At 41.6% G+C, this 15,916-nt stretch overlaps 1 protein-coding gene across 1 annotated transcript in view; it reads right to left on the bottom strand.

The window, feature by feature from the left end:
* The window catches only part of THBS4 (thrombospondin 4), an 83,501-nt gene that overhangs the window by 27,715 nt on the left and 39,870 nt on the right, over nucleotides 1–15,916 (bottom strand). Inside the window, exons 7-11 of the mRNA XM_089658376.1 lie at nucleotides 12,860–13,050; nucleotides 9,799–9,936; nucleotides 2,724–2,801; nucleotides 2,061–2,213; nucleotides 126–230 (exon numbers count right to left, since the gene is read on the bottom strand). Coding sequence (XP_089514502.1) covers nucleotides 126–230; nucleotides 2,061–2,213; nucleotides 2,724–2,801; nucleotides 9,799–9,936; nucleotides 12,860–13,050 — 665 coding nt within the window. The remainder of the gene's footprint in view (nucleotides 1–125; nucleotides 231–2,060; nucleotides 2,214–2,723; nucleotides 2,802–9,798; nucleotides 9,937–12,859; nucleotides 13,051–15,916) is intronic.

The following is a 15,916-nucleotide window of genomic DNA, read 5'->3' as shown; positions in this document are numbered from 1 at the left end:
ATTAAAAATTCTGAACATTAAACTATTCTGTAACCTCAAGTGAAGTTAATATTTGTAAAGGTGAAAGTAGTAGTGTATATAATGTAGGGTTATTTAGTACTTTGGTCATTCATCCACATACTTACCTTCTTGCAGCTTGACTCTGAGCAGAGAAGAGCCTCATCTGGATACCCATCAATATCAGTGTCTCGTGCACAAAAATAGCCATTACCTGCCCATCCAACTGAACACTGCAATAAAGGCAAAGCAGAACATTATCCAATCACCTAACTGATTTATTGATTTACATATAGCGCACATGTCACATTATGGCTACAATAAAATTTGTATTTATTACATATTTAGGTTCCTACTCCCTATACATACATAAACTTACTAGGGCCCATTTAGACAAGAGCTTGTTAACCTACCAGGATGTTTTTGGAGTGTGGGAAGAAACCGGAGTATCTGCAGAAAACCCATGCAAGAACAGATAGAATATGTAAACTCCATGCAGGTAGTGTCATGGTTGTTATTCGAACTGATAACCCCAGTGCTGCAAGGCAGATGTGCTAACCAAGTCACTGTGCTGCCCATGAGTATTGTTATTATTATTTTTATTATCAGTACTATTATTATTTTACATAATAAACATCAAAATTTTCAGTTACCGTATATACTCGAGTATAAGCCGAGTTTTTCAGCACATTTTTTGTGCTGAAAAACGGCCCCCTCGGCTTATACTCGAGTCAACGTCTGCAGGGGGCTGCTGTCTCTTACCTGGCTCCGGTCCCACGACGATCCGGTCCAGGAAGCGCGGCTGCTCCTTCATTCGGTTCGTCCACTGGATGTTCGTGCGGCTGCTCGGCTCCGCATTCTCACCGGTGGTTGGCCGCCAGAACTGTAGCTCAGGAAAGGCACACAGGCGGCCAATCACCGGCGAGGAGGCGGAGCTGAGTGGCCCCGCGAAAATCGAGTGAAGGAGATGCAGGTAAGTGTGCCGTGCTTAGGTGCTGCTGCAACCACATATGCTGGCTGCAGCAGCACCATACTGGAACAGGGGTCAGCAAGTGTCAGTGGGAGGAATAGTGCCCCATCGTTGGTGTCACTGATACCAATGATGGGGCATTATTCCTCCCACTGACACCAAAGATGGGGCACTTTTCCTCCCCCCCACTGACACCAACGATTGGGCACTATTCCTCCCCCCCCCACTGACACCAATGATGGGGCACTTCTCCACCCCCCACTGACACCAATCATGGAGCACTATTCCACCCCCCACTGACACCAATCATGGGATACTATTCCTCCCCCCCACTGACACCAACGATGGGGCACTTTTCCTCCCCCCCACTGACACCAACGATGGGGCACTATTCCTCCACCCCCCCACTGACACCAATGATGGGATACTATTCCTCCCACTGACACCAATGATGGGACACTATTCCTCCCACTGACACCAAAGATGGGGCACTATTCCACTGACACCAATAATGGGGTGCTATTCCCCCCACTGATACTAATGATGGGGCACTATTCCTGCCACTGATACCAATGATGGGGCACTATTCCTCCCACTGACACCAATGATGGGGCGCTATTCCTCCCACTGACACCAATGATGGGGCACTATTCCTCCCACTGATACCAATGATGGGGCACTATTCCTCCCACTGACACCAATGATGGGGCACTATTCCTCCCACTGATACCAATGATGGGGCACTATTCCTCCCACTGATACCAATGATGGGGCACTATTCCTCCCACTGATACCAATGATGGGGCACTATTCCTCCCACTGACACCAATGATGGGGCACTATTCCTCCCACTGACACCAATGATGAGGTACGATTCTTCCCACTGGTGTTCCCACCCTCGGCTTATACTCGAGTCAATAGTTTTTCCCAGTTTTTTGTGGTAAAATTAGGTACCTCGGCTTATATTCGGGTCGGCTTATACTCGAGTATATACTATATGTAGAAAACCAATGTTCACCCCCATGTTGTGCTAATTCCCCTACAGGGAACAAAACAGTTGTAGCACAGGTTTGCATATGTGGTCTATACTTACAATGCAGATGACCTCTCCACCTTTCTCCTCAATACACTGTGCACTGGCGTGGCAGGGGTTCTTCCCTAGGTTGAAGCAGCTCTTCTCTGTTGTGCAGCCTTTGATCTGGTCTCCAACAAAGCCAGGTTTGCATGGTCCACAGCGGAAAGAACCCTTTAAGAAAAATATGAATGATCATCATCTTTAATCATGTGTTTTCTAATGGCTGCTATATCCTTACAGTACACAGAAACAATGTAGTTAGTAGAATGTTTCCTTCCAGAAAACAGCATTTAAAAAGCAAGCTGCAACTTTTATTTTTTTATGTTTTACTATGTGAATGGGGAAAAGAAAAAAATAGAAATAGGTATTATCACAGTCTGGCTTCAAAATTGGAAATACCCTTTAAACGGGCTTTGGGAATAGTTCTTTCAAGCTATTATCTGCTAAAAGCGGTACTGCCAATGCAGGACTGCTGGACTGGAGCTGAAGAGTGCTCTAAGTCCTTTAGCAAAGAAAACTGGTCAAAGCTTTTTAGACCGCTCACTGAAGCTGATGCTCTTCATATGAGCGTTTACAAGCTAAGATTAGGTACAGAAAGAATATCCAGAAACTTTCAGAAATATGACAGGTGAGGGAAACCTGCAAACGCATCTCTGTAGAGATTCTGTTGAATAGACTCACCATGGTGTTAATGCAGATGGAGTTTGCCACGCAGCCTCCGTTTCTTCCATTTTCACATTCATTTATATCGAGACATGCCTGAATTAAAACAGAAGCATGTTCCAGCATTATATCATCATTACAAAGTAATTATACTGAGCCAATGAGAGCATCCACTAGTTGTTAATTTACAAATCCCTATCATTAATACAATATAAAAAACAAAAAAGAAGAGATATAGTCAAATTCTACAGCCACCTGAATATTGAAACTGTTCATAATTTTGGAAAATCGCTGATACGGCAGTGATATACAGTTGGATGAACCAAACTGTGGTGCACCTTTTTGTACTGTTTGTGTTCTAAAACATCCCCAGAGTATGACAGTTTTTATATTTCAATGTTTTTATTCATTTTTTAAACAGTACAAAACAGAGGCAACAAAACATGCCCATGCAGGGGCTATCAATTGCACATATACAAAATTTAAAAAAAATAGAAAAAACAGTGCTCTAACACCAACAGGGCAAAAGGTACGCCCACGCAGGGGCTATCAATGGCACATAAATTACAAGAACATTAATATAACTCTGACTGTAACAAACTAAAAGCAGATATCCACTGTCACACCAAAAACAAACAGGGTAAAAAGAAAAGAAAGGCGTACAAAGAGAAAGGAAAAAAAAAATATAACAAACCCAAAGAGCAGGGTTCCAAGCACGCCAATACTGAACACCATCACATCCCCAGACTAGCCGGGGGGAGCAGTGTGACCGTTTTTAACCTGGTTTGTTTTCTTGTACAATGTTATGATTCATGTATCAATTATCACATGAATAATGTATACATTTTTTTTATTATTTATATGGTTTCAGTATTTTTGAGTTCAGTGAATTATTTTACATACTTTGTTTAGATTATTGTTGAACACTTTTTGATTTTTGTTTTTTTTTTTAATTTTATTTTTAATTTTTTAAGTGTTTTAATTTATATTTTGCTCGCCCTTGCATGGATATACCTTTTTGAGACAACAGATTTTGTGACAAACTTGGAGCACAGAGAGAGAGCACACGGAGACAGTTAACACCAAGCCTGACTAGCAGGCATTTACTGAGAGAATGAGGTATACAGGAGGGGTGGTGCTGGGATCTGGCACAGATAATCTGTGCATGGCATAGCCATGGGCACAATACAAATAAACAATTCACGGGGTAGCAGTAACAACAATACAGAAAAACAGTCCACGGAGTAGCAATGGGGACAACACGAATGAACAGTCCACACAGTATCAATGGGCACAGCAAGGGAAAGTGATCTTCCAAGAGAAAAGAGGGCATGGTGAAATAAGAACAGTCCACAGGGCAATGATAGGGCATGGCAAGTAAGGGTGATCCTTCAGACAGTAGAATGATACAGAAAGGGTTAATCCTCCATGCATTCAGCCCAGGGCAGTGATCCGGGCACAGCAGAGTATGGCACAGCAAGGGTTCAGTCCAGAACACATGGCAGTGATGTGGACACAACAGGGTTAAAGTGGTTGTAAAGGCTCAAGGTTTTTTTACCTTCATGCATTGTATGCATGAAGGTAAAAAACATGTGTGTAGCAGCCCCCCCCAATACTTACCTGAGTTCCATCCCAATCCCGACGATGTCCACAAAAGCCTCAGTTCTCAGGGGACTCTCACTCCTGATTGGCTGAGGCAGCAGCAGGAGCCATTGGCTATTTGTCCTGGCCGTAGTTTCAGGACCACAAAAGCTTTGAGAGGAGTAGAGAAAAAACAAGGAGAAATAGTCCACAGCAATGTGGAACTGCAAGGGGATATGGTCCACATGATAGCAAGCACTGGCCAATACAGAACTACAAAAGTCCCAACAGTACCAGTGTTTAAAAAGTAGCACACAGTCCACGCAGGATCTGTTTCAGCAGTTAAATGCATCTTCTAGCCTCCTTCTCATGAGACATGCAGCCATCAGCTCCTCTGTGTCCACCATGGGGTAAACTCAGAAAAGTCTCCCCTTTTGTGCCAGCATAGGGATATTATATAGTACTTTGCATTTAGCCAAGACCTAAGCGCCACTGGCCACCGCCATAACGTCTGGCTTTTTCCAGGTAAAAGATACAATGTCTGTGCTACCTGCTATGATCAGCCTAATTTCTTACCCCTTGCGAGGCCCAGGAACGCTTAGACCAATTAGGCAGATAAGCTGACTGCATTATACACTGTTACACGTGGTTGATTTCACACAAAAAATATTTCTGACCCCCGCTACAGTTTAGAAAGAAGACTATGAATCCAAAAATAGTATGGATTTTGTTAGTGGTTGCATCCTGCGTGTAGGAAAAACACGATGTACAGTTCCTATTTCATAATTACTAACACAGTCTACATTCAATCTAACCTCTGATCCAGGAATACACAGAAAACCAGACGAGTCTGCCTCCGTTTTAGTAATTGTATATTCAGAAAGCGGCTCCATGGCTCATGAGACTGGAAGGACTTTATCAATGGTGTCTGTTGAATTTCCTGCACTGTGCTCATTCTAACACTACCTGTTATAACCTCATCCTCCTCCACTGAAAAGATGCCTGCTGTACAAATATTATTTTACATTTTGCTTTTCCTATCCATTGACAAATCACCACATGTCCTGTGTGTTTTTCCTCTATTACACTAAACATCCTAAATCAAGCTATGTCTGCTATGCATTAACCCATGAAAACCGTACATATGGGATGACAGGCTAAGGCTCCATGTACACGGGACATTTGGAAAACACTTCTGAACAATGGAAACTGACTGCTGGAAAACGTAGGTTAAAAACATCTGTTTAGCAGCGTTTGCATACTGTGTCTATGCGCTTTTGCGTTTAGAAGCGTTTTTTTAAAGATAACATCAGGAGACCTTCCCAAATGGCCAGAATGCACTGAAAAATAGTAAATAATGAACTATTTCAGACATTTTGAGAGGAATAGAGAGAGCAGAAGCAGAGAGAGCAGTATGTGTTGAGATGACCTGTCTTCTGGTTGTATTCACTATGGATCCCATCATGAGCATAATGCGGCATGTTCTACCATTATATCCTTCACGTGAAACCTGGAACTGACTGTGCTGGTGTGTTAGGTCCATTTGAATACATGGAAAACGCTTTGCATGCATTTCTGAGGATGAAAAAAGGCTCTGGACAGCAATTGGATATGGAACAGTTAAAATACGCTTCTAAACGCAAACACTTATAAACACGGTTAGCTGTGTTTACAAGCATTTGGCGTTTGAAATGCTGGTGAAATCTACTCCTGAACGCAAGTTTGGTGCGTTAAAAAAACGACTGTAAACTCAACTGTATGTAAACGACTGTAAACGACTATATGTACATGGACACATAGGAAAACATTAGGGAGAGTTCAGGGGCTGCTGAAAAAGACACTGAACAGCTCCTGAATGTCAGCTTATCAGCCGCAGTGTACATGACCCCTAAGCCTCTAAATTCTGCTAATTCCTAGTACAAACACAGTTTGGAAACTCAGAGGAGGGCCCTCAGCTGAGCTGCTTAAAGTGTGTCTCTAGATGAAACTTTTTAAAAAGCATTGGATGGAGAGATGAACGTTCAGAAACCCTGTAATATTTTTATGATTCTTTGTGTCCCCACTGGGGAAACTGACCTCTTTATTTCTCTTGGTGACTGTTTTTGCTAGAATAGAAAGTGATGGGAAATCCAACATTTTACAATTGACACTGCAACAGGAGGTAAGGGAAATCTTCCAATGGGGAGTTTTGGTGACAACTATATCAACTTCTCCTCACCTTGGAAAGATTTCTTTTCCCCTATTATGTGCACCCAAACCTCCCTACTCCACCAAAAAGAAAAATAAATAATTTTAACTAGAAATTCACTTTAAACTCCCCTTGACTATGATCCACAGGCTACCTAGAAACAGCTATTAATTGTACTTCTTCTGATGGAACAGTCCATCTCTTTGGATCTTTCTTTCGCTCTTTTAGATATAATGTACAAAACTTATGTATATAAAATTACAGTATTAAATACTTGTAATTTTTATATTGCTCTGTATTTTATGTTTAGCCTCTAAATCAGGGGTCTCCAAGCTTTCTAAACAAAGGGTTAAATTTACTGTCCTTCAGACATTAGGAGGGCCGGAGCATGGCCGGAGGAAGTAGAAAATGTTCTGACATCAGTGGGAGTAAACAATGCCCCAACTTTGGTATATGGGGAGGAATAGTGCCCCACCATTGGTGCCAGTGGGAGGAAATGTGTCCCATTGTTGGTGTCAGTGGGGGGGAATAGTGCCAGCGCCACCATTGGTGCCAGTGGGAGGAAAAGTGGCCCATTGTTGGTGTCAGTGGGGGGGAATAGTGCCAGCGCCACCATTGGTGCCAGTGGGGGGAATAGTGTCCCATTGTTGGTGTCAGTGGGGGGGGGAATAGTGCCAGCCCCATCATTGGTGCCAGTGGGGGGAATAGTGTCCCATTGTTGGTGTCAGTGGGGGGGAATAGTGCCAGCCCCATCATTGGTGCCAGTGGGGGGAATAGTGTCCCATTGTTGGTGTCAGTGGGGGGAATAGTGCCCCACCATTGGTGTCAGTGGGAGGAATAGTGTCCCATTGTTGGTGTCAGTGGGAGGAATAGTGTCCCATTGTTGGTGTCAGTGGGAGGAATATTGCCCCACCACTGGTGTCAGTGGGAGAAATAGTGTCCCATTGTTGGTGTCAGTGGGAGGAATAGTGTCCCATTGTTGGTGTCAGTGGGGGGAATAGTGCCCCATCATTGGTGTCAGTGGGAGGAATAGTGTCCCATTGTTGGTGTCAGTGGGGGGAATAGTGCCCCATCATTGGTTCAAAACATTAACAGGACATTAGAACGAAATATCATACAAAACGTGATGAAAACATTTGAACAAAATTCTACTGAGGTATAAATAGTTTTAGTCACATCAAGATTATTTGACTGTGCACATTATCTGAAGCCTTGGACACTGTTAGGTCTGTTAGGTCTTTTCTTAGCATATTGCACTGTGACTGCTGATAAGCTGTTTACTTAGGAATTTTAGCACTACATGTGTTTTGCTGACATGAAGCTGTTATCATTACCATAGAGCAGTATACAGAGATCAATGAAATGCCATTATATTGTAGATTTTTTATTGGCAGTTTATCAAACATATTATGTTTTTTTGTAAAACATAGTTCAAAATCCTTTTAATATATTGATATGTACAGTACCTTGTGAAAAAGGGCACATGTGCATCCAGCTAAAATATAACTAAAAGGTAAGCTTTTTTTTTAGATTTGGATAGAGTGGACAAGGGTCTCTTGCTGTATGCAGGGCTTTTTTCTCAGAGAATAGGTCCAGGAACTACCCCTTTCTGAGTCCCCCTTTGCCTCTGCCCCCTACCCTCCTCTGAGCACCATTCCTTGGTTCCACCACCTACCCACCTCCCAGTACCTTTTAGAGAATGCTAAACCAAGTATCATTTTGTGGTGCTAAATAATTTGTATGGAATTAGTTAAAGTGTTACTAGACCCACAACAGTAAAATCAGTCTGTATATGCAGTAAAGCATGCTTGTTATACTCACTGTGGAACATAAGGGGTTAATCCTCTGCATTGTGTAAATAGGCTGTTTTATCCTTTCTTCTCTGCCTCTCTTCTTGTTGAAATGACCACCTGATACAGACTGAATCCACAGTCACATACGCATGCTCAGTTTTATGTGGATTGTTAGAGGTTTTTTTTGTTCTTTGGAGAGTGCATGTGACCAGCTCAGTGCCAATCAGCATTGTCTAGACAGAGGGTCAGGGGTTTCACATCTTCTTTGAGCAGAAAGAAAACTCCTCCTACAAGCTTTAACTAGTGCTCTGCTAAAGTCACAAGACTGCTCTAACTGCTGATGAGAAAAGGTATTTAGCAGTTTATGTTTACTAAAATAATTGCATTTTCATGTTCTGTGTACTGTGGAAGACCAGATAGAGTAAATGTAGGGTCCTGGGTTTAGCAACTAAACCCAGTACCCTGCATTCACTATATCTGGTCTCCCACAGTACACAGAACATGGAAATGCAATTATTTTAGTAAATATAAACTGCTCAATACCTTTTCTCATCAGCAGTTAGAGCAGTCTTGTTACTTTTATCAGTGTTCAGCAGAGCACTGGTTAAAGCTTGTAGGAGGAGTTTTCTTTCTGCTCTAGGAGGATGCAAAACCCCTGACCCTCTGTCTGGACAGTGCTGATTGGCCCTGTGCTGATCACATGCACTCTCCCAAGAAAAAAAAAAAAACCTCTCTAGCAATACACACTAAACTGAGCATGTGCAGAATGGCTACGGTTCTGTCAGTCTTATCAGGAGATAAGATGTGGATATTTGAGAAGCAGAGAAGTCAGGATCAAACAACCTTTTTACTGTTGTGGGTTTAGTAACACTAACAAAAAAAGCAGTAAAGCAGAAAAATAGACTCCAAGCAAGCAACAATTGATCATCCATATAACAACAGACTCCTCCAGCAACAATGGTTCCCTCAGCAACAATAAATCCCACTCCAGCAACAAAAGTTCCCCTGCAGCGACAATAGACCCCACCCCAGCAACCTTAGACCCCACTCCAGCAACATTAGATCCCTCGCATAACAATAGACTCCCGATAGAAGAGAAAAACAGAAGACCCACAACATAGTACCACACCCAGCAACAAAAGATCCACCCAGCAACATTACACCCCCACAGCAAAAACAGATCTTCCAGCAGCCAGCATCAATAGACACCCCAACAGCCAGCAACCTCCCCCTCAACAGTAGATTTTTACCAGCAACAATAAATCCCCCACCAGCAACAACAGACCCTCACAAAAAAAAAAACAGATCTCCACCAATGGAAATAGATTCCCTAGCAGCCAGCATCAACAGGCCCTCCAGGACAACCAACACCCCTTGCCATTACATATATTCAATGCTGGAGGTGCCAGAACTGCATTCCCGCGCGTAGCCCTGACTGTCTGTGTCCCCGTTAGGGGAAACAGTATATCAGAGTTTAATCAGTTCCTGGAAAAACATTTGTCTAGAAACTATTGCACCTGTAAAATGTTACCTGTTTATTTTGCTTGGCGTATGTTGTTCCCACACCTTGTACAATTGGTCCCGTGTATCCAGGAGGACAGGATTCACACCTAAATCCTGGAATAATGTTTATGCATCGGACTCCAGGGAAACAAGGGTTCAATCTGCACTGAAATCATCAACAAATAGCCAAACATTAATTACTTTATAATGGATCATTTGTTTTGTGTACACTTTCCTGACACTAAACTATGTCCAGTGTTTTATCATAGAACATTTACATAATATCATAATCTGAACACTAGCCTGTAATACCTCTCCACTACCAGGCCATTTTAGTGAGTCAACACTGTGATCATTTGACTGGCAATTGCTTGGTCATACACCTCTGTACTGAAATGCCTGATAGTGGAGAGGTATTACAGGCTAATTTTATTTTTTACTATATAAAGGGAAAAAGACCAAACATTTTGAAAAAAAAAAAATCTTTCTAAAACATATAAAGTAAAAATGACAGGACAATGCAAACACCCCCAAAATGACCCTTTCTTGAAAAGTAGATACCCCAAGATGATCCAATTTATTGTTGAAATCTTTTGGAATTGAAGAAATATGATGATTTTGTGGGGTAAATCATGGAGCTTGGTAATAGTGCACTAGATATAATGTATCATTAATGTAAGGTCATGCATAGAGGAAGGAGGAGTTGAAGGGGGTAATGTACAGGTAACATACATTGAGATGATGGAGATGTGGGAGTTAATGTGAAAGATAAGTGAGGTCAAAGTATTAGTGTACAGGAAAGATACACACAGCATGGAAAGAGGAATGTATAGGAGAGGAGGGGGTGAAACTGTTAAAAAAAAGATCCCATATTAATATTAAATCACTTATAAGATCATCCTTCCTTCCTTATCTCCGCTGTGAGATAAAGGACCAATCACAGCAATCACAAGGCACAGAGCCACTCTGATTGGCTTTGTGCTTTTGCCTATAATCTGTATTGGATGACAGTTCTCTGAGGGATGATGTGGAGCAAGTGATGTCACTGCCATAACTCTCTATCTTGTCAAATGAGAAAACACTTTGCAATCATTCAAAAAATGCAAAACATTCTCTGGATAGCACCCAGTAGGAGCAGCCGAACTCATGTGTTCAGAATGTAGCAGGCCAGCAGCTCAGCATGGGACCTGGAAGTCAGTGGAGATCACCAGAGTAGCGGTGTCTTCTCCATACACTGATATCATCTTTAGGGACTGCTTTTTAAAAGTTGACACATTTTTTAAAATATAATATTGCTGTATGTTATAACATGTCATAAGTTTGTTTATGCAGACTTGTAAAGTTACTGAAAAGTTTATTTTAATGTTGTACGGCAGTAAGAAAAAAAATTGAATTCAGCATACCAGTTCTTGCTAATTTTACAGTGGAAGTGTTAAAAATACAGTTGTGACCAAAATTATTCAACCCCCACTGAAATTGAGTGTTTTGGCCAGTTTGACATTGCTTTTGATCATTCAGTCATCTTGCTTACATTTACATTAAAGAGGCACTTGTAGGTCAGACAAATATAACATAACAGTTATAATGAAATAACCACAAATGTCTTTTCTGTGCTCACAGCATTATCAGTTTTATTCAACCCCCAAGTGACATTCAATCTTAGTACTTAGTACAGCATCCTTTTACAGTTATAACAGCTTTTAAACGTGAAGCATAGCTTGACACAAGTGTCTTGCAGCGATCTACGGGTATCTTCGCCCATTCTTCATGGGCAAAGGCCTCCAGTTCAGTCACATTCTTAGGCTTGCGCACTGCAACTGCTTTCTTTAAGTCCCACCAGAGGTTCTCAATCGGATTTAAGTCTGGTGACTGCGATGGCCACTCCAAAATGTTCCAGCCTTTCCTCTGCAACCATGCTCTAGTGGACTTGGAGGTATGCTTGGGATCATTGTCCTGTTGAAAGGTCCAACGTCTCCCAAGCCTCAGGTGTGTGACGGACTGCATCACGTTTCCATCCAATATCTCCTGGTACTGAAGAGAATTCATGGTACCTTGCACACGCTGAAGCTTCCCTGTACCTGCAGAAGCAAAACAGCCCCAAAGCATGATTGACCCTCCACCATGCTTCACAGTAGGCAAGGTGTTCTTTTCATCATAGGCCTTGTTCTTCCTCCTCCAAACATAGCGTTGATCCATGGGCCCAAACAGTTCTAATTTTGTTTCATCAGTCCACAGAACACTATCCCACAACTTTTGTGGTTTGTCCACATGGCTTTTGGCATACTGCAGTCGACTCTTCTTATTCTTTGGAGACAGCAAGGGGGTACGCCTGGGAGTTCTGGCACGGAGGCCTTCATTACGCAGTGTGCGTCTTATTGTCTGGGCTGAAACTTCTGTACCCACATCTGACAAATCTTTTCTCAGTTCCTCAGCAGTCACACGGGGACTTCTCTCCACTCTACGCTTCAGGTAGCGCACAGCAGTCGAAGTCAGCATCTTCTTTCTGCCACGACCAGGTAGCGTTTCAACAGTGCCCTTTGCCTTGAATTTGCGAATGATGCTTCCTAAGGTGTCTCTTGGTATGTTTAACATCTTTGCAATCTTCTTATAGCCATTGCCCTTCCTGTGAAGAGAAATCACCTCTTCTCTTGTCTTCCTGGACCATTCTCTTGCCTTCACCATGTTTGTAACCACACCAGTAAATGTCTAGAAGGAGCTGAGTATCACAGTCATTTTAAAGCTGCCTAATTGGTGCTTATTATGCTTGATTGCTGCTCGGTGACATCCACAGGTGTTTTCAATACCTGATGGAAAGCACCTGTATGAACCTCTGTTCTTCAGAGTGGTAGTCTTTAAGGGGTTGAATAATTGTGGCAATGAAGAAACCACATAAGAACCATTTACTACTGTATTACATAAACAATTGATGTCATTTTAGTTGCATTTGGGTAGTTACAACGTCCTTGTAGGATTTGATTCTGAATACAATTCCAAATGTACACTATAGTCCCTAAACCCCTTTACAGCATTGGGGGTTGAATAATTTTGGTCACAACTGTATGTATATAACAAGGTAACTGAATGCATACCTCATCGATGTCACTACAAATGATACCATTGCCAGCATAGCCCTCTGGACAGGGTCCACACTGGAAACCACTCCCTGTGTCGGTGCATTTCACCCCTTGGAAACAGGAAGTTGCGGCACATCGAGGCTTAGGAGGTGTTGTAGGTTTTGGCTTAGGAGCCGGTGTTGGAAAGGGGTAGTCTGTAGTTAAGCCTAAATTATATAAAACAAATTTGGGTTAAAGCATATAATAAGTACGTTTAAACTTCAGAACATTTATAGTTTTAATACAGTTTTTGGAGGATTAATATTTTATTGATTCTATTATTTTAAATTGTTCTTTTTTGCTTTTGTTACATTATGTGATGAACCTTGTGGCCTCTTTCACACTGCTCTGCTGCATTGGGGTGCATTACAGCCAACTAACATGGGGTACATTATGCATTAATATGCATTGGGTGTATAGCCCTGTACAGCACTGCATCATGAGTTACCATGTCTTGTGAGGTTAGCCTAAAGTTTTAACCAATTCAATTATGATATTCATCATTAACTTGTGCATTAAAATCACACTTTAGCTACTTGTTTTGCTAGGGGATGCCTGGTCCTATTCAGTCAAAGTCTCACCTCTTATGTAGCAAAATGTGAAATAAATAGCAACTAGACAAAATACACAAAATCAAACTTTGGACAACAGTAACCAATGCATTTCAGCCTGTTCCTCGTTTCTTTCTAGTGCTTGCTGTTTGATAACAATAGAAGATGATCACATTGGTGGAGTTTACCAACAGTACAGTTTTTATTTCATGGTGCAAAATAAATGGACATTGGTGCTTTCAAGAAGGAAAGTGGACAAAGCCAAACTATTTTAGAAGAATTTACAAAGTGTGGCTGGCCAATTCAAAAACTTTTTATTGCCTTTTTTTCAAATGTTCATTATTGTTGGAAACTAAATCAAAGGTTAAAAGATTTTTAAGTTAAGTATGTACAATATATTAAATGGATAAAACTATTTCAAAATGAAATACAATACTATTCTTTAATAACTCACATAATAAAAACAAAGGTACAAAGTAGCAATCATTGGGTTTTACGGTCTGCTCACTCTCTTTCAGCCCATCCAGAATAAAATATACAAATTGGCTATAACTATTACATATCTTGCTCTTGGTCCCAAATATCTTACTAAGTCTGCTGGTGTGCCAGTTCATAAACTTTTATGCTTCATTGGCCTTAGAAAAACATAGTTAGGCACATAAGTGTGGGCTGTGGCTTCATATTTTGCATGCCAGGTCTTTTTATTCACAGTTTGCCAATAAAAATAAACGTTTTACAGTTCTTTGATTGCTGACTATCCTGATTAAGGTCTGGTTCATACCTGTTGCATTTTTCAATCTGTTGCGAGAAAAAAGTCCCTGACCCTTTCCAAAAATGCAGTGGCTGAATACACATAGATGTGAACGTGTCCCATAGGGAACCAAGTTAAATGGACTATGGTGCTTTTCTGCAAAATGTGAAAAAGCACTAAAAAATGCATAGGTGTTAAACAAACCTAAGTTGGTAAACTATACATAATGGAACACATAAGAAGCAGGGATGGATGTCCAGAAAAAATGTATTTACTTGTTGCCTCTGGATCCTCAAAAATGGAAAAGAATACACATGTGCAAGAACTATGTTATATCATATTTACAGATTTCAGGGAACATTACAGGGATTTTATCTGTCTATAGTTACCAATTCTTAAAGGAACCTTGTCACAATGGAGTCTACCTCTATGAAAAGAAGCTTTAGATCTCCTATAACATTTATTTTTCATTTTTATTCTAAGCCCATCATGTAAAAATAGCTTGAGCAGGTTCAGCTTTGGTTCTCCACAACTTCTTTAGAGGTCACAGAGTGGAGAATAGCCACTGTACCACTACCCCCTTAGGGGTCGCTGAGTTTTGGGTCCCCCTATAGTCCTGCAGCCAGGCAACACATATTTCTTTCTTCAAACTTGCACACTGGAGATAGTAACCAGACCTTAGGCTTGTATTTGTGATTTTATTAAGGGGTAATAAACTTGGATGGGGTTGAGGGATTTATGGGATGCCCAAGGGAACTGTAACTGAGGACAACCCCTGAATAACTATGTACAAGGCTCTGCAGTAGATCTCTTCTTGGAGAGCTCTCCAGCCTCTCCTGGTGTACCACCCCAGACCCCAGGTGAATCCTCTTCTCATCCAGCTGTACTGAGGGAATCCTTTAGCAAGGGATACCACAATATGTCACTTTAAGTGCACAGTCCCAGATGGGGCTAGTCAGGTTTCCCACCAGAATGCCCTCTCCCCTTATCCGCCCCAAGGGGTGTAGGATTACTCACTGTTGCTTGCCTGCAGGCTTGTTGGGTTGGTGACTGCCTTCAGGCATTCTGCTGGGCTGGCTCCTTCCCTTGCTCTACAGGTGGTCCACTTTCTGTAGACCGGTAAAGTCAAGCAATCCAGCCTAGAGGTAGGCCCCTTATCACTGGGCCCTGTCTCTGGCTCCTGCATCCCAGCCTCTCACTCCATCTTCCACCCAAACTCTCCTGCTGCTGAGCAGGCTCAGTCACACTTAAGGGCTGCCCTGGCCCCATGCCAAGCATCCTGCCTGGGGATTGGCCAGAGTCCCTTAAGTACTACACCACTATTGTGCAAAGATTAAAGCTGCCTTTTCTAGTGTAGTCTTTATAATAACTCATTATGTCTCTTTCAAAGGAAACAGCACATGTCAGTGTTAGGGATGAGAGGAAGATTTTGCCAAAATTTATTTTGTCATGAAATTTAAAATTTCACCAAAGCTGAAACTTAAATTTTTCACGCATTGAGATGCTTGAACTAAAGTTTCTTTAAAAAAAAAACATATGTTTTTCTTCATTATTATATTATTGCACTCTTACCAACCATCAAAACCCACCCTAATTATAACTATGCCATTGACTCCAGTGCATTTTGGCATAATTTTATGAACATCTCTTGATTTTTGCTGAAATCTTAGGCAGCTGAAGACTTATTTTTGCTTATCCCAAGTCCTTATATTGATAAGATTTATAGTTTTT

This window comes from Staurois parvus, unplaced genomic scaffold (assembly GCF_062004578.1).
Source record: "Staurois parvus isolate SC_StPar_1 unplaced genomic scaffold, SC_StPar_1.0 ptg001065l, whole genome shotgun sequence".
Classification (NCBI taxonomy): Eukaryota; Metazoa; Chordata; class Amphibia; order Anura; family Ranidae; genus Staurois; species Staurois parvus.
Note: the sequence above shows the minus strand (reverse complement) of the source record. Positions and strands in the feature narration are given on the sequence as shown.